The sequence below is a fragment of the Eutrigla gurnardus genome, assembly GCF_963514095.1.
Source record: "Eutrigla gurnardus genome assembly, chromosome: 7".
Taxonomy (NCBI): domain Eukaryota; kingdom Metazoa; phylum Chordata; class Actinopteri; order Perciformes; family Triglidae; genus Eutrigla; species Eutrigla gurnardus.
In genome coordinates, this window is record NC_139921.1 from 12,820,367 (window position 1) to 12,845,197 (window position 24,831).

Consider the following 24,831-nt stretch of genomic DNA (forward strand, 5'->3'; position numbering starts at 1 on the left):
CCGCTGGCGGCAGTGACTTTTTTTGCCAGCGAGTAGAATTCAGCGAGAAAGCGAGTGACAGGCGAGTAGCGATGTATGTGAACGAGGCACGCACTGTCAAACTCGCCAGCTGAGGGGAGGTAGGCGCGGGGGATGCCTTGCTATGGCAACGGGGTAAAACAGAATGTTGATGAGCCAAACCAGCCGCGAGGATTTCCCCTTATCATAAGCGCTGCTGCCCTCCTGTTTAGGCCTATCATTAGAGCCGCTAGTTAAGACCATTAGCCTTGATAAAATAATTTTGGGCGAACCTGCCCGCTGTGTGACTGATCAACTACTACTGCTTTTTGGTCTACGGCGACATGGTTGGGGTGGATCCATCTCGGCTTGGCTGTGCCTGCTACCATGGACTACTATTGTTGATACTATTGCTTCTGTTAATACTACCACTACTGCTAATGATACTACTACTATACTACTACCAACACCAAATGCAGTTGGAACCCAAGGGCCTGGGCTGCAGGAGATTTCTGCCTAAAAGCCTATTAATGCAGTTATTTTGAAATTGTATTGACTGTGAAAATCATGAGCGTATTTTAGTCCTGCTCAATGTGTTAAGTGTCCTGAGATGAATTCTGTTGTGATATGACACAAAATATATATAAAATTGAATTGAATTTAAAAAATGTAAAATGTATCCTTGTAGATTCCCTCCAAATTCTCTCTGCATTATGAGACTCCAGATTTTACAGGTTAGTGATGAACACAGCATTGACAAGAGGTGACCATGGTTTCTGACGACCTAATGGTCTCCGGCTGAAGATTTGGCCTTGGTGACATACAAGCTGGGTGACGGCGTGAGGAGAGCTCCTGACTGTGGCTCCACGCCTGGCCTCTGATAAGCTTGTGGAGTGCTGATTGAGTACTAACTGGTTTGTCATTGTCATTATCATGGTCTGTCATGATAAAAGAGCACAATGTCAACACACACATGCATGGAGGTATGCTTAAAAGCCTGGGGTCTCAGCGGTCTACTTACACCAATGTGGGGTGGATGTGGCAGTAGCCTGCATTCAGACTTGAGGGCACATCAGAGAAGCCAGTGTTGCCAGGGAAAACCACTTGGTGCCGGCGTGTGTCCCTCCATGTAGACCCCACCTCCTGATACCTCTGGGGACTCCACCAGTACCCACCCGTCCCCTGGTGTGGGGTGGAGAAGCTGGGCAGCTCCGGCCTCCAGTAACGCCTCACAAACAGGGGTTCGTACAGAGTCAGACAAGGCTTCCTGAATGGGGGGGGGGGGGGGGGGGGGTTGAGCAGAGACAGAAAATCAATACATGCCAGCATTACTCAGTGTACTCATTCCTGTGTGGCCCTTTTTTAATCACAGATATAAAAGCAAGGGCACACCACACACTGAAAGGTCTTTACATACTGTATTTCAATCTGTTTTTGGAGATGCCTGTGCTTTTGAACATGAGTGTAACTACAGGCTTTTTTAGTGAATTTCTCTTGAAGCACATACCCAGGCCTACATTGTTGTCACTGTGCCAGCTCTCAAGCTAGTGCTAAGTGATTTACCTTGTTGGCACCTCACATCTCTCATTAACCACACTGGACCTGAAGTAAAGCGGCCTGTACTGTGGTTTCTGACGAGAAGATAGAGCTGGTATAAAGTGCTGAAGGAGGAGAGGTGAGAGGAACATTGTGCTTGGCTAAATGACCGCCATACAACAAAATATGCTGGTGATGTGGGTCCACTCAAATTTATCTGGTTACAGTGGTGCTTTAATGAATGTGGTGATGTGAGACTCACCGGCTGCAGCTACAGACACTGAGTAACTTTAGAGGAGTGCCTTGGGATACGATGGCATGGAAATGGGAGAACTTCCACCATTTCCCCCCCCACCCCATCCATGAGGCCCATTTTGCTTGACTGTACTCTCTCTTTCACACACACACACATACACACAAGGCATTTTTGAACAGGGATCCCACTGTAATCCAGGAAAGAAGACCCTCAATATGCCACAATCGCACCGCAGGAATTCATTGTTTTGCAGATGATACTCATTTATATTAGTTAAACTCCAAGCATGTATTGACAATATAAAAACCTGCTGACCTGCAATTTCTGGATAATTCAGATAAGACGTAAAGTTATTGTACTTGTTTGTTCTTCCGAAAATGATTGTCTAAAGATATAGCTTCCATTGACTGGATTGTCAATCACCTCAAACACTACCGCAAGAAACCTCAGAATTATCTTTGATCAGGATCTGTCCTTCACACATTAAACAAACTACAAGGACAACCTTCTTTCACCTGTGTAACAGTGCTAAAATCAGGCCCATCCTATCTCAAAGAGATACAGAAAAACTAGTCCATACATTTGTTACCTTAAGGTTGAATTATTGCAATTCCTTATTATCTCCAGTTCGTCCAGGATGCACATGTTCTGACTAAAACTACTGCTGGGACCTCACCATTAGGACTACACAATGCGGCCTACAAAAGCCTCCACATGCGGTCAGAACAAAGGAACAAAGGAGATAAAAAACTACAACCTCCATTTTAGTTTCACTTCTCACCGAGGTGCGAAGTGCAACGTCACACAACTGGTGCCCTATTGGCTGACAACCACAGGTACCCCAGGGGGTCCCCGGGAGCAGCCGTGAGCTATATAAACCGGCGCCGCCTTAAGAACTCGCCTCTTCCATCGCAACACCACGTTGCAACAGGGGGCGACTCCTCCACCGCAGCACACCGCTGCAACAGGAGGCCCACTTATAACGTCTGCAGCGTTTCCTTTGTCCTAGGCCACAGTCTTCTCCCCGATCTCGCTGGACGAGCGACAGACTGTTTTTCCCCGTTTTCCGCGACTCGCCCTCTTTTTCTTTTACTCGTTTTTGGATCCTGAGAGATTGCCACAACCGCACGATTCTCTGTGTTCGCCTGCAGAAGAGGAACAAAATCGGTTCCTGCATTCCAGCTACCAGCTCCTGTCTGGAGTCAGCTGACCAAATCGCCAAGCCACGATTATATTGTTGCCCGCGGAAGGAAGAAACACAAACGGTTTCTTTATTCGACCTTGATCAACGAGAGGAAAACGCCCCACTCTCGTCTGGACTTAGGCGACTCATCACGTCCCCCGCTGAAGCCGGAGACTCACCAACTATCGCCGCCGCCCGCCATCGCCGGGACGGACTCGCAGCCTACGCAACGACACCAGTAAGAAGCTATCAGTCTGGGCAGAGACATAAGTTTGATAGTGTAGGATATGCTTGTAATTCTTGTTAACGTGTTTTAAGTTTTGATCACGGATCGCTGAGTCCGTTGTTTTCTGTGTTGTTGTATTTGAATGCTGATTTTGTACACCCACGCCGCTGGGTTTCATTTCGGTAACAATGCGTGTCCAACCTCAGTAAGTGATCTACCATCAGTTAAAAGACCGGGGTCCCGCCGAACGAACGCCAGTTCATTCACGGGCTCCCGTGTGATGGTAATAGCTTACAGATCCTTTGTGTATTACGCGCGCATTCTCTCTCGCTTTGTTCTGGCTAACACACATGTGCACACACATACACCGCCCCCACACGTATCCTACGCCAGCTGTTTCCGTATCCGGACGCTAAAGGACATAGCTCCATCTGGTGGCTGTACCCGGCCATCTCTCGCTCTCTCTCCCTCTCTCGCGATTCTATCTGACGTCAGTGGCTCCGCCCCTGAACGCTGTGAGGAATAGCTCCATCTGGTGGCTGCACCCGGCCATCTCTCCCTCTCTCTCTCTCTCCCTCTCTCGCTACTCCATCTGACGTCAGTGGCTCCGCCCCTGAACGCTGTGAGGAATAGCTCCATCTGGTGGTCGCGCCCGGCCATCTCTCTCTCTCTCTCTCTCTCTCTCTCTCTCTCTCTCTCTCTCCACACACACACACACACACACACACACACGCACACACACACACACTCCACGTGTGTCTCTTCCTTTGTTTAGCTTAGCTTTGTGTGTTAGGTAGTTAGGTAATAAGGCTTTGTTATTTGCAGTGTTATTGATTGTGATCATTATTACTGATTTTAATAAATCTTATTATATTATAACTAGCGGTCTCTTGTGCTTGTTGTGTATATGTCACTGGAAAACAGCAGGTTGTGAAGGCTAGTGCTCGAATTTCACGCCTTTTTAATTGTTCGATTGTTTTTATACTTTTATGCAAATGATCACGATGATTGTCATGTGAGTATAAAACCTTTATATTGAGACTGAATACAGTTTTTGGTTATCTTTTCCCTGATCCCAGGGTGGTGCCCCGTTTATCATGATTATATCATGATAATATATTAATTATTATATATAATTATTAATATTGATAATCATCCATCCATTCATCCATCGTCTACTGCTTATCCTGTATTCAGGGTCACGGGGGGGCTGGAGCCGATCCCAGCTATCATTGGGCGAAGGCAGGGTACACCCTGGACAGGACGCCAGTCTATCACAGGGCCGACATGTAGAGACAAACGACCATTCACACTCACATTCACACCTACGGGCAATTTAGAGTCATCAATTAACCTATCCCCATGCATGTCTCTGGACTGTGGGAGGAAGCCGGAGAACCCGAGAGAACCCACGCTTACACGGGGAGAACATGCAAACTCCACACGGAAGGAACCCGGGCCGACCCAGGAATCGAACCCAGGACCCTCTTGCTGTGAGGCGAGAGTGCTACCCACTACACCACCGTGCAGCCCCATCGATAATCATATTGACATTAATAATTAGCTGTTGATAACCAACTCTGCTCCTGCTACTACCCCAACACTACAAAAAGGGATGACCTTCCTCCTGTATTAGCTTCTCTGCACTGGCTCCCAGTAAAAAACAGAATAGATAAAAAAAATCCTTCTCCTCATCTGCAAAGCTCTTAATGGTCAGGCACCATCATATCTTAAAGAGCTCATTCACCCCTACTTTCCTACCAGAGCACTGCATTTTCAGAATGTAGTGTTACTTGTCATTCGTATACTCCAAAATTAGAGTGGATGCCAGTGCTTTCAGCCATCAAGCGCCTCTTCTGTGGAATCATCAGTGTTGGGAGTAACGCGTTACAAAAGTAATGCATTACTGTAATGCATTACGTTTTGCTGTAACGCGGTAATGTAAGGCATTACAAAAGAAAAACTGGTAATATTTTACTCGGTACAAATCTCAGTAACGCGCGTTACAATGCATTTTAAACCCGAAATCAATTGACTCTACATTCACGATCGCGAGATGGGCATACGCTCCACTTTTGGAAAAGTGTGAAAGCCGGTCCGTGTAACTCTACACTATGTTAATTAATCGCTGTGGTTAGCAGGCTCCATGAGCTGGACACCGACTCACGGAGCGGCTCCCGGTCGGTCAGAGCGCAGCCGACCCCGGCCGTCACACCGAGGATCAACAGCTGAGGGTGGCGGCGAAGAGGCGATTCTCCTCGTCGGTGGCGGCGAAGAGGCGATTCTCCTCGTCGGTTTTGAACCGCTTTTATGTCAGCGTCATAACGCTTTTGGTGCGAGTTTAAAACAGTAGGTTTACTTCAAAACGCGAGCGTCAGACGCTGTCAGAGCGTTAATGAACAGTGATTTAGAGCTAAATGTCTCAGGTAGGCTTTCAGGTAATTTCGCAACATAACACAGCGCCTTCAAGGTCATTAAAAAAGATGTACGGACAATCTGGAATGAAAAATGGCACTGTTATTTCATCCCCGAATCTCATTCATGTACACAATATCTAATATCAGTAAACCAGTCGTTTTCCGTTTCTCGTTTTTCGTTTTAAAAAACGAATAACGGGATACGAGTCATTTTCCGTTTTTCGTTCTTTTATTTTGAAGCGAAAAAACATCACATCCTGCTGTGTAATGAGCTGCATTGAACACAAGAAGATCTATTGAGAACAAAAAATCCATATTTCCTTTTATTTTGGCGAAAAGTAATGCAAAAGTAATGTAAAAGTAGTGTAATGCCTTACAATTCAAAGACAGTAATATTGTAATGTAACTAATTACTTTGAAATGACAGTAACAAGTAATAAATAATGCATTACGCTTTTGAAGTAACTTGGCCAACACTGGGAATCATGTGCCAGTTTTTTTTCAGGAGGCAGACACTGTTCCTACTTTTAATTAGATTACATTTTATTAGTAGTGTCATACCACAACAGAAGTTATCTCAGGACACTTTACACATTGAGCAGGATTAGAATATGCTCATGATTTTCAGCATCAATACATCACCCAGATGCAAGCATTACAGCGACTGTGCCAAGGCAAAAATCTCGAGCAAACCAGGCCCTTGGGTTCCATCTGCATTTGGTGTTGGTAGTAGTACAGTAGTAGTATATAGTAGTAGTAGTATTAACAGTAGTAATTGTGATGGGAATTTTTCATTTAGTAGTTCATTATAGTATAATTAGTAGTTTGAGTAGTTTTAACTCATACTATTCCAAGTGTCATGAGGTAACCTGTATTCTGCACTTATGTCATGTCATGTGTTACATGAGTTGTGAAAGGCATCTTGTGACACCAGCACAGCTGGCAAGTCAATATGGATCTATGGACACTGATGAGTGGTTCAAACACCACATTCTGGACAAAGTTCTCCGTCTACACAAACAACGGAACAATGCTTTCTGATGACACATCACAAACAACTGTATAAAAAGCCCTTCTCAAAACATTGAAGAATTGGTCAGACTCTTAAGGAGTCGCTTGGACACCCTGTTTGCGAGGGCTTTGACTTATTAGACTTTGTCTGTTTACAGTCTGTCTGTAGCGACTGCTAGCCTGTTTTGGACTCTTTATAGAATAAATTACTAAAAGCGCTGTTAGGAGTTGTATTCTTATTTCTCATCAGTTGATCATAAACTGATTTCCACCACAAACTTGGCGACGAGGATGGGATTGGACGTGTGATCTGGACTCCGTCGGATGGACAGGAGGCCATATTCCTCCCCAAGGGGTGAGAAGCTGCCCTCCAGCGGAGCCCCGATTGCCGATCCAATCCAGTTGAGAGGACAACAGAAAACGCGGTGAGAAATTTTTTTACAGAGTCAGAGCGAAAGAATGTTGAATACGTATTTCTCACAACCACTGAGAGTTGTTGACAGACGTGTCATAGTTAAACCTGTATTTATTTGTTAGTATACGCCGGTGAATCCTGGTAATTCATTGACGTGCACAGCGGGTAATAATGAGACAGATAACTAGGGATGGGCAACCGTTATTGTAAGGGTAGACAAGCGCGAAGAATGAAACGGGGAGCCGTGGTTGCAGCGTTGTCTTGGCCTTATAGATTTCAGACCGGTTGCAGCAAGGGATCCCAGGGGGGAATATAGCGCTAGCGGTAAAGTGTTGAAAACCGCAGGAATGAGAACAGTACTGTAAAGAACAGCAGAGCTCTTGGAGGCACATGAACAGCACGGATTTGTATTCACTGATACCAGTGGATGGAAAACCCTGCGCTGTCCCAGGTTCCTCCTTCACCCAAATTTTATTATAGGCCGTGCCTTAAACAATACCCACTCAAACAAGAAGCCATCGATGGTATAAAAATGATATTGGAATCTTTATTAAAATTAGGCATTATTGTTCTATGTGTGTGCACACCTATTTTCCTGGTTAAAAGATTTGTGACAAAAAACAAATTGACACAGTAGCGCTACTTAAAATTTTAGACACAAGGCTAGCCTGGAAAAAACTCCAAATTGTAAAAAGAAGTAATCTATTTGGGAGTTCAAGAGGGGCAAATCCCTCTCTCCCAAATGTATTGCAGCAATTCAATCCATGCTGAAAACAATTGATGACGTCTTACTGTAGAAAATGACTTAGAAAGAGGTAAAACTCTTAGCGCGCATGACAAACTGACTTGGACTCTCGAAGCTTAAAAGTTTTGACGACTTAAACTTTGACTTCTTTATCTCAGGCCCCGACTTTTGGCCTGTCTAGACTAGACTTATCGTTCACTCAGTTGATAGAACAGAAGTACTGTTACATTACATCAATTTTGTGCCAACTGCACAGAAAGGAGAGTGAAAATATGCTGCGATCGTACCATTTATAAATAACTTTGCTTTGCGGTGTAAGTAATAATCAATTAAGACAGTTGAAGGTTCAACTGAGGAAAATGGAGATAACTTGTGCAGCTCAATACACAGCTCTGTCCAAGAGAAAGCAGAGAAAGATTGTGCCATTCAGAGCAGACTGGGGGGCATTTGGGATGTGGAAATGAGAGTCAGAGAAGAGAAAAGAGACAGAAAGAGAAAGCATGTGATACATAGTAATGTAGCAGGAGATTACATGCAGGAGCAGTCATTACACTGCACCTCGCACGTAAACGTAGGGATAGACAGAGATTTTGAGAAAGTATAAGTATATGTATGAAGTACAGAAAGAACCAGAAAAGTTGTTTGGAGCATTTCTATTGGACAGATGAATGTTCTGCTGTGTCAGTGACTCCTCCCCTCTTGTAAAAAGAGAAAGACGGACACGGCACCGCAGGCCGTGTGATGTATTCAATGAGCGACGGAACTACGATTAGCTTAAATTTGCCGTGCATCATATACGTGTTGCTGTGTACAACGACGGCCTTGTACGAGCAACTACCGGCTTTTTATCTGCTCGGATCGACGTTCTCAGCTAAACTCAGCTTGTCTAGTGACGCATCTTCAAAATGTTGACGTAAATAAACACAAGGTATGGCGCACGCATCTCCCCCTCCCACCTCAACTGAAATGTGATGCCGTCGGCATAGGTTTCTGATGTTTTTAATTTTGCAGAACGTGTTATAAGGACAAATGCGGTTCAACCGTTTGCATCAATTAAATGGGTTTAGCCACGTACACCAAACCCTACTCAGATGTAACACTTGCTGTTTCCCATATTTTGCATGCTCAGCTTCCTACCACAGTCCAAAGGCATGCAGGATGGGGATAGGTAAATTGGTGACTCTAAATTGCACGTAGGTATGAATGTGAGTGTGAATGGTTGTGTGTCTCTACATGTTGGCCCTGTGATAGACTGGCGTCCTGTCCAGGGTGTACCCTTCGCCCAATGACAGCCTGGATCGGCTCCAGCCCGGCTGGATCCTGAATACAGGATAAGCGGTAGATGGATGGATGGATGGAGAAAACATCTCATCAATCTGCTCAAAGATGGCTTGGATATCATACAACGTTGATGGAAATGGCCTTCATGCACAGGTGAAAGCTGCACTTCCATCACCACCTAGTGCGAATGCACCCAGTCATCACCTGAAGACTGGGTGATCATCAAAAATCACAGGAAAACCCTGGAAGCAAAGACACTACACGGATCCCTTCCAAGTTCTCCTGACCACAAAGACAGCAGTGCATTCAATGCAAACACATTCCAAGTCCGGAGGGAGAAGATCCTCTCACTGGTTCGACTAAGAGGCAAGGATGAAATAACACCTTCCTCCACCAGTAGCATGCCAAGCTCCAACAAGTGACAGCTGTGTCACCACCGACTGTGAGTAGTCAATCGCATCACCACAACCTAACACCCCGGGGCGAGAGGAGGAGTGCAGATTGGGTTCTGCCCGCACTCCGAGCTTCAATACACGTCAAGAAGGTGTGACAGTTGTGGTGATGTAGGAGACGTTCTCTGTCCAACAATGAAGCCATGGCACCCTTTCAGGTTGCATGGTTGGAGTTTGAGAGAAGAAGCATGTGTGTTACTATCACTAACTAGTAATGGCACTTTTCCTCATCTGTGAATTACAGCCTTTGGAAAAGTCCTCCACAACAACAAAATCATCCACGAAGATGGTGACGACGATGATGATCTTATTCTAGACTCTGTTGCCCCCCTCAAGCCTAGCAAACCTAAAACTAAAACCCAGCCCTGGCTTAATGCCAACACCCACGCACTGAGACAGTCTTGTAGGAAAGCCGAAAGAAGGTGGAAAAGTGACAGGTTACAAGTCTTGTATGACATCATGAGGGGCTGTCTTGACACATACCAGCAAGCTGTTAAGGCAGCAAGGGCTACATACTTTGCCAACATCATCTCCAGAAACTCCCACTCCTCAAAATCATTATTCAAAGCAATTAACACTATTCTAAATCCTACTGCTAGCCCCTGCCCTGCCCCTTCCACTGTTAGTTGTGAAGACTTTCTACATTTTTTCATAAATAAAATTGAGAACATCCGATCTGCAATCTCACCTTCAACTTTTGACCCTTCCTCCTTCCTGCCTTGCCCTGCTGTTCTCACCAGGTTTGAGCCTGTGTCCCTCACTCAGATTGTCGACACTGTCTCCCATACTAGGCCGACTACCTGTACCACAGACATTGTTCCCACCCAACTGCTGAGGGAAGCTTTTAACACTCTAGGTCCCACAGTGTCACTCCTCCTCAATAGTAGCCTGGCTAATGGTTCTGTTCCATCATGTTTCAAACACGCAGTTGTTCAGCCAATTATCAAAAAACCAAACCTAGATCCTGCTGTTCTAAATCATTTTCGACCAATCTCAAAACTCCCGTTTCTATCCAAGGTCATGGAAAAAATTGTTTACTCCCAGCTTCTGTCCTTCTTAGATAAAAACAACATCATGGACAAATTTCAGTCAGGTTTCAGGGCACGGCATAGTACAGAGTCAGCACTGCTGAAAGTCACAAACGACCTACTGCTCTCCCTCGACTCTGGTAAACCCGCCTTATTAATACTCTTAGATCTCAATTCTGCCTTCGACACTGTTGACCACTCCCTCTTGCTGAACCGGCTTGAGCACCAGGTTGGTATCCAAGGCAGCGCTCTCCAGTGGTTTGCCTCCTACCTCTCTAACAGATCCTTCTCTGTTAACATCGGTAATCTTTACTCTTCATCTGCTCCAATCACATGCGGTGTACCCCAGGGTTCCATTCTAGGCCCCATCCTATTCGCCCTATACCTGCTCCCTTTAGGCTCCATTCTCCAAAAGCACAATATCGCATATCATTGCTACGCCGATGATACACAGTTATATCTCCCTCTCGAACCTGGTCATAGCAACAACTCCACCTTGGAGTCCATTCTTGACTGCCTCCAAGACGTCAAACTATGGTTGGCAAATAACTATCTCCAACTAAATGATGGGAAGACAGAAGTGGTCTTCTTTGGCCCCCCAAACTCCTCCATAGGTATAATAAATCACTTAGGTCCCCTGGCGCCCAATCTTCATACCCATGCCAGAAATCTTGGGGTGATCTTCGATCAAAATTTAAAATTTGACAAACAAATAAAATCTGTGGTGAAAAGTTGTTTTTTCCAACTACGAAACATTGCAAAACTGAAATCAATTCTCTCCCTCTCTGACCTTAATACAGTTACCAACGCCCTGATTACCTCTAGGCTGGACTATTGCAACTCACTTTATTTAGGTATTAGCCAGTCATCACTATCCCGCTTACAGTTGGTTCAGAATTCTGCTGCCAGATTGATAACAGGAACTAGGAGGCAAGAACACATAACACCCATACTAGCATCCCTTCATTGGCTCCCCATCAAGTACAGGACAGAGTTTAAAGTTCTTTTATTTGTTTTTCAAGCACTACATGGCCTGGCCCCCCAATACATTTGTGACCTACTCTCCCCCCTTTCCAACCCAAGGATTCTTATATCCTCGAATCTACAGCTCCTGACCGTTCCCCGGTCTAGGCTACGAGGAAAGGGCGATCGTGCCTTTGCCGTTGCAGCCCCAAGACTATGGAACAGCCTACCCACTCCAATTAGGTGCTCCTCCTCTGCAGCTGCCTTTAAGGCAAATCTAAAAACCTTTTTGTTTGCCCAGGCCTTTAAATGTCCCTGATGGTCTTAAGTGTGGTCTCAATGTGTGTGTCATTTTTGTTTTTTTTGTTTTTGTTTGTAATATTTTTGTTCACTGAACTGTACAGCACTTTGGTCAACCTTGGTTGTTTTTAAATGTGCTTTACAAATAAATTGATTTGATTTGATTTGATGTGTTCCCAGAGCTGCCTCAGAGTGGAGAATATCTTGTCAATGGCAGACAAAGGAACACAGGCAAAGACAAACAGAGGAGGAGAGATACTGTGAGTACAGAAATAAATCGCACGACCAGGAGGTATGGTTATGACATGGAGGAGGAGACCAGCAGTAAGAAGGAGTCTCCGCAGGTCAAGTCTTCATGGTCGGAGTCAATGAACCAGCTGATAAGGAAACTGGACCACCTTAATCTAGACATAGAGGGGGCTCTGAGTGAAAACTCCTCCCCCTCCGACACACCCTGCACCCTAGGATGCTTTTCCACGTTACAACAAGCCCTGAATGAGCGAGTTCTCCAAAGACCAGACAGAGGGAATCATTGTCTCCCTGAAGCTCACTGGATGAAGACGTTCACAAGCGGGAAGCTGTGTGCTTTCAGGAGCCTGGACACTCATTCTCAGCAGAGCACCCGTGGACCCAAGTCCACAGGTTCATGAAGCAAAGGGTCTGTGCCCTACTCTCAATCTGGACTCCAGTCCTCTACTCACTATCCTCGCAACTGTTCTTGATTTCAGGCCGAAAGTCCTGGATCTCCTACGCATGGTGAAGCACAAACCGAGCTCCATCATCTTCTCACACTACAACCGTCCATCCGGATCTGGCGGACATTCTTTTATCAATGAGAGTTCAGAGGATGGAGAGTCTTCACTGAAGGAGCCCACAGAAAAGGAGAAGATCAATGTAGAGGATGAGAAGACTTCTGCAAACAAAGCTAAGGATGACAAAGATAGTGATGAGGATTGTTTGTAAGGAATGAAATCATGTGTCTTCTAGTTAGAAGGACAGCAAAAGCTCTCAAGGACCTAGAGTTGTTATGATGTGATGTTTTAAATCACTGTGAATTTACATCATTGATGTCTCGCTCTTAAAGTCTTTGTGTACTAAATGAAGTTGTATGCTTAGCTGTTCGACTGACTTTTGTGTTTGTCAGAGAATGACAAAAAGGGAGAAATGTGATGGGAATTTTTCATTTAGTAGTTCATTATAGTATAATTAGTAGTTTGAGTAGTTTTAACTCATACTATTCCAAGTGTCATGAGGTAATCTGTATTCTGCACTTATGTCATGTCATGTGTTACATGAGTTGTGAAATGCATCTTGTGACACCAGCACAGCTGGCAAGTCAATATGGATCTATGGACACTGATGACTGGTTCAAACACCACATTCTGGACAAAGTTCTCCGTCTACACAAACAACGGAACAATGCTTTCTGATGACACATCACAAACAACTGTATAAAAAGCCCTTCTCAAGACTGAAGAATTGGTCAGACTCTTAAGGAGTCTGCCCCTATCTGGCCAGATAGTTTGCTCTGAAGCTGTATGTCGGTGATGCGGTCCGCTTGGACACCCTGTTTGCGAGGGCTTTGACTTATTAGACTTTGTCTGTTTACAGTCTGTCTGTAGCGACTGCTAGCCTGTTTTGGACTCTTTACAGAATAAATTACTAAAAGCGCTGTTAGGAGTTGTATTCTTATTTCTCATCAGGTGATCATAAACTGATTTCCACCACAGTAATAGTATTAACAGTAGCAGTAGTATCAACAGTAGTAGTTCATGGCGGCAGGCACAGCCACCCCAAGAAGGATCCATCCCAACCATATTCCCATAGACTAAAAAGCAGTAGTGTTTGAGCAGCCACACAGCAGGCAGGTGGAGTTATGTTGTTTCCAACATCAGGCCAGTTAGCAGTCTACGTCGGTCAAGACCTCAGAGGACTCTGCTGCACAAGAAAGCACAGCCAGACTCCCGGGAGTAATCCCAGGAGGAGTCGAGGAAGTAACAGTAGAGATGCACTACTACTACTATTAATATTACTACTACCACTACTGTTAACATTACTGCCAACACACTGTAGTGTGATGTATTAAGTAAGCATAGGAAATACGATTACGCATAGCATACCAAAAAAACAAAACAATGGCAGGTGAACTGAGAGTTGAGTTTTTTTCCGTCTTTTACACGATTCTTCAAGTGCATGCAAAGTTGCTGTGCATCAAAACATCATAGCATCACAGCATCATAGCATCATAACGTGGCGGGTCGTGCACATAACTAACTGTTACGGCTTCCCGGCTCTGCCTTCACTCTTACCCCTTTTCCACAAACGCAAACCTAATTCAAGAACCAGGCCGGTGCTGGTTTTGCAGTTGGTTTAACTTGCGAACCTTCTGAGAACCTGGGAGCCAGCAATTACGTCACTATACTGTATATGTCTGCATACGTATGAGGTTTCCCCGCTAGCACTAACTTCAAGCATAACAACAATGGAGGACTTCATGGCTCCTGGCTTTGTGAGCTTACATCGGCATCAACACAAGACGGAAACAACAATTTGTGACGCCCGTCTTGAACGCTGTAGACGGAGATCACGTTCAAGAAGAAAGGTAATTATCTAACACGGTTTGATTCTTAACACTGAATTGAAGCTGTTAAAACTAGCCTGCTAGCACTAACATTACCTAGCGCAGACTACCTGGTATCAATAATATTACAGTTCAACAAATAAAAATAAAATTCATGATACACCAATTTTTATCTTTACAGGTAACAACAACAACGATCTCACAACTGCTAAAGATCAGCTTCTGTTCAATTATATATACTGATTCTTGAGATAAGGGACAAAACATGTCCCACATCAAAATGTTGCAATTTGTCTTAAAAAACAATAAATTATTCATTTAAAAAAGGCTTTAAAAGTTGGATATGAAAAACTTTTGTATGTGTACACCCTTAGTTTTGTATATATTTATATTATTTCATAGTAATTTGATAAAATACCGGCACTGTACTATGAAAGCCCATGCAAATGAACTCGTCCTCCGTAGAGGTCACAGTATCAAACTGCCGAAAATAAGTGTTTTAAAAACCCCAAAATGTCCAAATATTAATATGAGGTTAATTGTATGGCTTAATAAAATACCACAAAACATTTAAAGTGGACATTCCATTATTTTATACATTTACCACAGCCTCTCAAAGTTTGTCCTTAATTCAAGTCAACTCCGTAAGATATTTTTCAAATTCTAAATAAATCAGGCATATTTTGGTCAGCCTTAACCCTGAGGACCCCCTTTGACTCCTTCCTGCTGATGGATGCAGCAGTCCAACACATGGTCTCGTAAGTTTTACATTTTTAAAAATATTCAGCAAACAAGTTGAAATCTCTGTGGTCACAGCTAGTGTGTGTCAACACTGTCTTCAAATTAGGGGTGATTTCAATCAATAATTTTGAAATAAAAGTTGGTATTTATGTTTAGTTTAGTGGCAGCTTGTTACGCTGCGTAGTATTTCAAAACTGGACTCACAATGCAGACGCTGAGACAGGAGTTCACAGAAAAGGTGGTCTTTAATGACAACTAAAAGAGTTAAAAAAAGGCAGCAGTTCCAGACGGTCCTCAGAGGAAACTCCAGAGCTGGGTTATAGAAGTGACAACAGGCAAGGCTGGGCGGGACTGGACGGGCTGGTGCGTGTGGCGGTTCTGTAGCACCGAGAGGGAAAAAAGCAGGTTTCAGACAAAAATCACAATATGAAAAAATACAAGCAGAATTGCACAAAGTCTTCTCGAACTAGGCCTGTGTGTTACCACGGTTGGGTTCACAACGAACTGGCGGAGACTGGAAGGGAAGGACCGGCTTAAGACAGCTATCGGGTGATTAGAGTAGACGGACCGCAGGTGAGTGGAGCAGCAGGTGAGATGAGTCAGGCTGATGAACAGAATGTAGGTCAGCCCTGGCCAGCCTGAGACGACACTGACAGACAGAGGGAGACAAACATGCAACAAGAAGGGAGGGGAAAACACAGGAGAAACAAGGGGAAATTACAAGGCACCGCAGATCCTAACAGTACCCCCCCCTCAATGGGAGCCTCCAGGCGACCCACCAGGCTTGCCAGGATTTGCACGGTGAAAGTCCCGGACTAGGTCTGGGTCCAGGATATATGAGCGTGGCACCCAGGAGCGCTCCTCAGGCCCATGACCCTCCCAGTCAATGAGATACTGGAGCCCCCTACCCCGACGCCGCACATCCAGCAGGCGGTGAACCGTGTAGGCAGGCTGGTCATCGATGAGCCGGGCGGGTGGCGGGGGGTCAGGAGGAGGGCACAGCGTACTGGTGAGAACAGGCTTGAGCTGAGAGACATGGAAGGCTGGATGGATCTTCATGCTTCTGGGGAGTCTTAGTCTAACAGCAGTGGGGTTTATGACCTTCTCAATGACAAAGGGGCCAATGTAGCGAGGTGAGAGCTTCCTGGACTCAGTGCGCAGAGGAATATTTTGGGAAGATAACCAAACCGACTGACCAGGTTGGTATTGCGGGGCAGGATTTCTGTGTCGATTGGCAGAGCGTTGGTTTCTTTCCTTCGTCTGAAGCAGTGCTGCCCGGGTCTTCCTCCAGATCTCTCTGCACCTCCGAATGTGATGTTGTACCGAAGGTACTGCCAGCTCAACCTCCTGCTCAGGGAAAAGTGGGGGCTGATAGCCCACAGAGGCTTCAAAGGGGGATAACCCCGTGGCAGAACAGGTTAAAGAATTATGAGAATACTCAACCCAGGCCAGATGAGTGCTCCAGCTGTTGGGGTTTGCAGCTGCCACACAGCGCAGGGTGGTCTCAAGGTCCTGGTTGGTCCTTTCTGCCTGGCCGTTGGTCTGGGGGTGGAAACCTGAGGACATACTGACAGATGCCCCCAAGGCCTTGCAGAATGCACGCCAAACTTGGGAGATAAACTGTGGGCCGCGGTCCGAGACTATGTCGGAGGGTATTCCATGAGTCCTGATTACATGAGTAATTAGGAGCTCAGCAGTTTCAAAAGCAGACGGCAGTTTAGGGAGTGCAACAAAATGGGCTGCCTTCGAGAATCTGTCGACGATGGTGAGTATGACTGTGTTACCTTTAGAGACGGGAAGGCCGGTGACGAAATCCAAGGCTATGTGTGTCCAGGGCCTACCAGGGACAGGTAATGGGCGGAGTAAGCCAGCTGGTGGACGGTGGGATGCCTTGCCCCTAGCACACACAGAACACGCTGCCACAAATTGCTTTGTGTCGTTCTCCATGGTGGGCCACCAGAAATGCCTCTTGAGGAGGGAGGTGGTGCGGTTGGCCCCAGGATGGCAAACAAAACGAGAGGTGTGAACCCACTGCAGTACCTGGGAGCGTACATTGTTGGGGACAAAAAGACAGTTAGCAGGGCCATTACCTGGATCAGGTTGATGTTGCTGTGCCTCTCTAACCGTCTCCTTGATCTCCCAGGTAAGCATGCCGACGACCTGTTCTGGGGGCAAGATGGTGTCCAAGGCGGAGTTAGGTTCCTCGGAGGAGAACTGGCGGGACAGGGCATCAGGCTTTATGTTCCGGGATCCAGGACGATAGGTCAGAATGAAATTGAACCTGCTGAAGAATAGCGCCCATCTCGCCTGCCGAGAGTTGAGCCTCCTGGCGGACTGGAGGTAGGCCAGATTCTTGTGATCAGTCCAAACGACGAATGGTTTCTCAGACCCCTCCAGCCAATGTCTCCACTCCTCCAGAGCAAGCTTGACAGCCAACAACTCGCGGTTTCCAACGTCATAATTGCTTTCTGCGGACGAGAGACGGCGGGAAAAAAAAGCACAGGGATGAAGCTTGTTAGCTGGCCCAGAAATCTGTGACAGAACTGCCCCAACCCCAGAGTCAGAAGCGTCCACTTCAACTATAAACTGCCTGCTGGGATCAGGTTGGATCAGGACAGGAGCAGAGGTGAACAGAGATTTTAGTACTGAAAATGCCCTTTCAGCATCAGAGGACCAACAGAATGGAATCTTGACCGAGGTGAGTTTCGTGAGGGGTGAAGCAACCTTACTGTAGTCCCGGATGAAGCGTCGGTAGAAATGGGCAAACCCTAGGAAGCGCTGTAGTTCCTTCCGACTGGTGGGCCTGGGCCACTCCTCCACCGCACGGATCTTCTCGGGGTCAGCCTTGACTTGGCCACTCTGAATGACATAGCCAAGGAAACTCACAGTATCAACATGAAAATCACATTTCTCAGCCTTCACATAGAGTCTATTTTCCAGAAGTCGAGTGAGCACCAACCGGACATGAGTGATGTGATCTTCAAGGGATCTGGATAAAAACAAAATGTCATCCAGGTACACAAAGATGAAGCGGTTAAGGCAGTCTCTAAGAACGTCGTTCACTAGGGCCTGAAACACAGCTGGGGCATTGGTGAGACCAAAGGGCATCACCAGGTACTCAAAATGGCCAATGGGGGTGTTGAAGGCTGTCTTCCATTCGTCCCCTTCCCTGATGCGAACAAGATGGTAGGCATTACGTAAATCGAGCTTGGAAAAGATGGTGGCTCCCTGGAGAGGCTCGAAGGCAGAACTGATTAAGGGTAGGGGGTACTTGTTCTTAACAGTTATACTATTCAAACCACGGAAATCAATGCATGGCCTTAGTGTCTTGTCTTTCTTTTCTACAAAGAAAAACCCCGCCCCTAGTGGTGATGACGATGGTCGGATTGTACCTGCTGCCAGGGAGTCCGAGATGTACTTCTCCATGGCTCCTCTCTCAGGGCGAGACAGGTTGTAGAGTCTACCAGAAGGGAGCGGGGCTCCCGGCAGCAGGTCAATAGCACAATCATAGGGGCGGTGTGGTGGCAAGGACAGGGCCCGGTCTTTGCAGAAAACCTCTCGGAGGTCAAGATACTGAGGAGGGACGTTGGACAGGTCGGGTGGTTCTGGTGCAACAGAGGGGCTCCTGTTGCCATCTACAGGGGACAAAGCAGATTGCAAACAGACAGAATGACAGGAGTTACTCCAGCCAATTATTCTTCCACCAGCCCAGTCAATGTGGGGATTATGACGAACTAACCAAGGGTGACCCAGAACCAGGGGGGTATCAGGAGCGTCGATCACATGAAAAGTGATGGTTTCGTGGTGATTTCCAGACAGAATGAGTGTGACAGGGGATGTCTTGTGGGTTACCTTAGCCAGGGGACTACCATTAAGGGCGAGAGCTGTAATAGGGTCTTCCAGCAGCTCCAGTTCCACCCCCGCTTGGACAGCGAGCTGATGGTCCAAAAAATTACCCTCTGCCCCAGAATCAAGGAGGGCGAGTAACGGGAGAAGCAGTCCATCCACGCAGAGAGTGGCCTGTACTTGTAACCGGGACTTCAGTGGGGCAGGAACAGTTCAGAGTTTTGGGCTCATCAGTACCCCCACCGCTACTGATGAGGCAGATCTTTTGGTCGAACCGGACAGTGTGCAAGAAAGTGACCGGGCTTACCACAGTACAGGCACACGCCAGCTTGAATCCTGCGGAGACGCTCAGCTTGCGTGAGATTGGCACGACCCAGTTGCATGGGCTCCTCAGTAGGCGGGAGAGCTAGAGGTTGGGCCGAGTCACCTGACTGGGTAGCCGGTCTGGCAGGTCTGAGGGGTGTACGTGCAGGGGGGAGGGCAGAGCAGCTGGCTGCCCTCTCCTGGCGACGCTCTCGGAGGCGATTGTCCAGACGGATGGCAAGGGAAACAAGAGAGTTTAGGTCAGTAGAATCATCACGGCAGGCAAGTTCATCCTTCAGCCTCTCATTAAGCCCCTTAACAAACACACCTGCAATGCTGGCTCGTTCCAATTAGCATCTGCAGCTAATGTCCAGAACTCAACAGAGTAATCTGCCACCGTGCGGGACCCCTGACAGAGAGTTAGCAAGCGGCTAGCAGCATTGCCAACATGATTCGGGTGGTCGAAAACCGCCTTGAGTCTTGCTTCAAAATCATCAAAGGTGAGTGAGCTAACCCCAGTGTTAGAGTTCACTGCTTCTGCCCAAGCAAGAGCTCTCCCTCTTAGTAAGCCCATAATATAATGTACCTTTGAGGGGTCATTGGTGAAGGTGAGAGGACGCTGCCGGAAGACAAGGTCACACTGGAGCAGGAATCCCCGACATTTATCCAGATCTCCATAAAATGGTTCCGGATCTGTAGTGTAGGAGTCCCTGGTAGGAGGCTGTGGAGCTGATCCAGAAGGAAATTGTGGACCTTGTGCTGCAGATGAAGAGGTAGATGTGAATACAGAAATCTGTCTGGCTAACTCAGAGACTTGCTGTGTCATGTTGCGGTTACTCTCAACCAAAGCCTTAAGTAGTTGCTCATGCTGCCCGAGCAAAGCTCCCTGACTGGAGAGCGCATAGTGTATGGGGTTCTGTTCCTCGTGGGTAGCGCCTGCGGAGTCCATCTCTTCGGCCAGTTCGTTCTTTTACGCTGCGTAGTATTTCAAAACTGGACTCACAATGCAGACGCTGAGACAGGAGTTCACAGAAAAGGTGGTCTTTAATGACAACTAAAAGAGTTAAAAAAAGGCAGCAGTTCCAGACGGTCCTCAGAGGAAACTCCAGAGCTGGGTTATAGAAGTGACAACAGGCAAGGCTGGGCGGGACTGGACGGGCTGGTGCGTGTGGCGGTTCTGTAGCACCGAGAGGGAAAAAAGCAGGTTTCAGACAAAAATCACAATATGAAAAAATACAAGCAGAATTGCACAAAGTCTTCTCGAACTAGGCCTGTGTGTTACCACGGTTGGGTTCACAACGAACTGGCGGAGACTGGAAGGGAAGGACCGGCTTAAGACAGCTATCGGGTGATTAGAGTAGACGGACCGCAGGTGAGTGGAGCAGCAGGTGAGATGAGTCAGGCTGATGAACAGAATGTAGGTCAGCCCTGGCCAGCCTGAGACGACACTGACAGACAGAGGGAGACAAACATGCAACAAGAAGGGAGGGGAAAACACAGGAGAAACAAGGGGAAATGACAAGGCACCGCAGATCCTAACACAGCTGACAACTGAGAAAAATCAAAATGGCTACCATTTACTAGATATGAGTAATTTGAAAAAACATGTCATTTTTTCAACTCCGTCAGACGTCAACTCCGTCAGATATTTCGTCTGACGGTGTTGACATGTGAGCTGACGGAGAGGAAAAGTGCTCCCAAATCCTTATTAATTACTGCATAACAACTACATAACATGATAATATAATCTACTAATAATATAAAGTATACATTTTGATTGAATTAAAGGTGACATATGATGAGAAAACCCACTTTTTCTGGGATTTGGGGTGTTGTTTGGGGTCTTTGGTGAAATAAGGCCGCACATGCTTCTTTGAGTGAGAAACGGATTTCTGAAAATACCCCGTCCTTTTTTTCAGATGAGCCTGTCAATTTCAGCGCTTACTCTGATGTAGGAATAAGGCACATTTGAATATTCCCACCCATTCTAGGTCAGTGCCCACGACTCACCTCCCCATCCTCCGCTCATTAGAGCATTCATAATGTCTTCTTGGGGATCCACCCAGTATGTCTGCCCAGTATTTGTATGCAGAAACAAAGTCCTTACAGCGATGATGGTGTGGATTTTTTTTCTGATAAGACCTATCGTTTTGTCAGAAACAGCCCAAATGTGAGACCAGCGCAGAAGCAGAAAATGGCTCTTTTTCTCCACATTTCTGTCTCCCTCAGCCTGGTGGGGACTTCAAGTTGCCACGGTAACCCTTTAACTGAGTCTCAGGCCACAGCTACAGTTAAAGGGATAGTTCACCGCCACGCAGGTGGTCTAGTGGTTAGAGCACATGCCATGTACGCATATATGCAACGGACCCTGGTTCGAATCCTGACCGGAGGTCCTTTGCTGCATGTCACATCCCACTCTCTCTCCCGTGTTTCCTCTCTGACCACAGCTGAATAAAATGCGTCTATGCCAGAAGAAAAATCTTAACAAAACAAAGGGACAGTTCCACATTTTGGCAAATTGACCCATTGCCATAATCCTTATATTCACAGCAGTAGGTTCATTACCTTTTTTTGTCGGTGTAAACTATTTTTAGCTGCTCAGAGCTTTGCTACAGAGGCTAATGGGATTTCCTGGTTTCCCTCATCAAACTCATCAAATACACAATCCAACAACTCCAAAATGCTTTCGTGGACAAGTTGTGACCTGCACATTCACCACGCTATGTAATGAAAATGTAACGTTACGAGACTGAGCCGTTTTAGAGGTAAATTCATGTTTTTCAGCAAGCAGTCTCTGTATTTGCCTCTAAAACAACTCCATCTCATTTGAAATCTCTGAAGAATCTCATCATAATGTACACACTCCGGCAGTAGCCCCTGTGGTCCGTTCAAAATGTCCCCAGGAAGATTTTGACATTTTCATGTGTGCCCTAAAGATCCTGTGGCCAGGTACTCCTTGTTTAAAGTTTGATACCCTTTCCCTTGATAGTCTCTCCCTTTGCCATGTTCAGAACATGCTACATATCCTTAATCAGTTTGATTCTCCATTAATTTGTCAACACCGTCAGTTGTGTGTCAACACCGTAAGATGGAGGTTTTTCATGTTTATACAAAAATGCATATTTCTGTTGTGCAATTGACTGGGTTCATACATTAAAACACCAACTTATCTACATGCATCAGTGTCTTTTGTGCACAAAACCACTCATTGTATATATAAAAATGAAAAAAATACTCAACGAAATGAAGGTAATTTAAAATGGCTCATTTAAAAACAATGGAAAATCATATTAAAAGTGTATTTTAATGCAATTTATCACTTAAGCTTGTTAAGGCACACCATTTCTACACACTTAAAGACTTCACAGTGTTGGTGAATCGATCAAACACACAAAAAACATATTTTCATGTGTCAGACGGAGTTGACAAATGTCAAGTTACTCACTGAGTAAATGTCAATTTTGATAAAAATTGGTTAAATAAATTACCTGTTCCTTTTCATGGTAGATAGATGAGACCTGTGTTTATGAAGATATCCAATTCAAATTAATGTGGCATTGATTTTTTGTTTGTCACTTTTCAAAAGTACTTTTGCCCCTAATCTCAAGAATCAGATATAAAAAAACTGTCATTACACCAGAATGTACATTTTGTTTCCTTGTCGAGTTGTTGAAAAGGCAGCTGTGTATAATTAATGTACATATGTGTGAATAAACATGTTTAAAACGTTCATTACTTGCATTGTTTCTCTGATGATTAAGCATACTAAAGCAGACATGTCTCTTCCAAAAATGTGTTTATTTTGACAAATAATAGTACCTTTTACACTAATGACATTGTGAAAAAAGGAGTCATAGCACACACACACACACACACAAACAAGGGTGGAATATATATTCCATATATATATATTCTTGTTTATCAAGAGAAAGTTGAGTGCATTTTGACTGCCAAAAGGCAGTGAATTACATTACATCAAAATGTACTGCTGGGAAAGACACACGTCAGAGTGTCTAGAGTTGATTTTCAGAGAGCCTTTGTGGATGTTTGAGAACACCCCTGTATGTTTGCGAGCATCCCCTAACTGCGATGGTGATATGGGTCTAGCTATTTGATTTCTGCAGGCCTCAGAAATTCTGAAATGATCCCACTAGGAAAACCTATAATCAGACTGCAATCAATCGCACACCAAATAGCATCCATCTTTTCATTCTGTCCGTCTGCCTCCATACCCACGTTTCCTCACCCTTCCAGTTGAAATTGACAGACTTTTAAAGTTGATATGATGAGATGTATTTCATTTCAGAGGGGGGGGGGTACATGTATTGGCAAGGTCTTTTTTGGTGTACAGATGACAAAAGAAAAATTGGATTTTTATGTAACAGTGCTGGTTGTGGCCATCGTTACATTTCAAATAAGAAGTAAAACAACTATATTTAGGATGAGATGGACTAAGGCAGAGGGTGAGATTGTTTTACTAAAAAATTTAGTTTCTAATTTTCAAACTAATGTCAGTAAACTTCTTTTAACCAATGTCACCCTGACCAAAACCAACAATGTCACACTATGATTACCTGCACTGAGAATGTAGACAAACAAATTGGCAGCCACTTTGGAAAATTCTGCCTTATTGACATCTATTGAACAAACACCCAAGTCATGTTGCCACTCGCTGGGTTGGTAAAAAATGGCGACCTTGTTCAAAACAACGCTGTCCTCAATTATAGACACAATGACAAGGGTGTAAAATCTGCTGCAAACGGTAAACAAGGTCTTAAGAGGAAACAATTACATACCTCAAGATGTAATTAGCCACATATTCTGCTGTTTCTGGATACATGGTCTTGACTCACACACACACTGAGGCTGATGCAAACTGCTTCTTAAGTATGTGCACTTGCTGTGAAGCAGGCTATTTACATTTTTGCCTTTTTTGTATGTGGGTGTATTCTTTAGTCCTACCAAAGGGACGGTATGAGTGTGTGCCCCTCTTTTAGCAACCAGAATTCCCCCAGGTGAAATAAGCTTGAGCACATCTCTATTAAAATAGATCATCTTTTTAAAGCCATGTAGGGACTCATACCATGGATCCTCAGGCTGGTTTGCCCTCAGGCCTAATGACTGAATTAAACTTTTATTTTACTTTTGCACTTTATGCTAATTGAAGCAGTTCGATTTCCTCCTTTTTGTGTGCAAGTTTTTAAGCATTTTTCTTCACTAAAGATCCCAAATATGAGGACAATTCTTGATTTAATGACGTCTGAATAATTGTACCCAAACATTGCATTGTTTGGGTACACTTTGTTTTATGATGTGAAGCACTTTGAGTCTGCCTTGTGTATGAAATGTGCTATACATATAAAGTTGCCTTGCCTTGCCTTGCCATTGTGGCTCAAACTAATACACATTGGAAATGAAAAGAGGTTTGAGATTTAATGCACTGTAAGCCTACTCAATGGGATTACATTCTAAAAACGATCAAACGTGATTATATTTGGCTACCATCCCGCCAATAGGCATCCAAATAAAATTCATGTTTTACAATCGAAA

The 24,831-nt window shown here is 45.2% G+C and overlaps 3 protein-coding genes across 4 annotated transcripts in view; all 3 read right to left on the minus strand.

Moving 5' to 3' along the window:
* The window catches only part of LOC311016411 (uncharacterized protein), a 32,574-nt gene extending 8,452 nt beyond the window's left edge, over positions 1-24,122 (minus strand). Inside the window, exons 1-2 of the mRNA XM_084014083.1 lie at positions 24,078-24,122; positions 1,019-1,264 (exon numbers count right to left, since the gene is read on the minus strand). Coding sequence (XP_083870209.1) covers positions 1,019-1,264; positions 24,078-24,121 — 290 coding nt within the window. The 5' untranslated portion in view covers position 24,122. The remainder of the gene's footprint in view (positions 1-1,018; positions 1,265-24,077) is intronic.
* LOC311015602 (uncharacterized protein) lies at positions 15,307-17,832 on the minus strand. The gene is made up of 4 exons (XM_084012956.1): positions 16,917-17,832; positions 16,576-16,699; positions 16,329-16,479; positions 15,307-15,510 (listed from the first exon to the last, which is right to left on the minus strand). Exons 1-4 carry the CDS (start codon positions 17,281-17,283, stop codon positions 15,427-15,429), a joined length of 726 nt encoding a protein of 241 aa, XP_083869082.1. The 5' UTR covers positions 17,284-17,832; the 3' UTR covers positions 15,307-15,426.
* On the minus strand, positions 17,906-20,418 carry LOC311015603 (uncharacterized protein). Of its 2 annotated transcripts, XM_084012957.1 has the most exons (4): positions 19,286-20,418; positions 18,525-18,767; positions 18,092-18,121; positions 17,906-17,991 (listed from the first exon to the last, which is right to left on the minus strand). In XM_084012957.1, exons 1-4 carry the CDS (start codon positions 19,359-19,361, stop codon positions 17,972-17,974), a joined length of 369 nt encoding a protein of 122 aa, XP_083869083.1. In that variant the 5' UTR covers positions 19,362-20,418; the 3' UTR covers positions 17,906-17,971. The 2 variants fall into 2 exon arrangements, with proteins under 2 accessions (XP_083869083.1, XP_083869084.1); XM_084012958.1 differs by lacking the exon at positions 18,092-18,121 and having other exon boundaries at positions 17,965-17,991; positions 19,286-20,416.
* Positions 24,123-24,831: the final 709 nt, after the last annotated feature.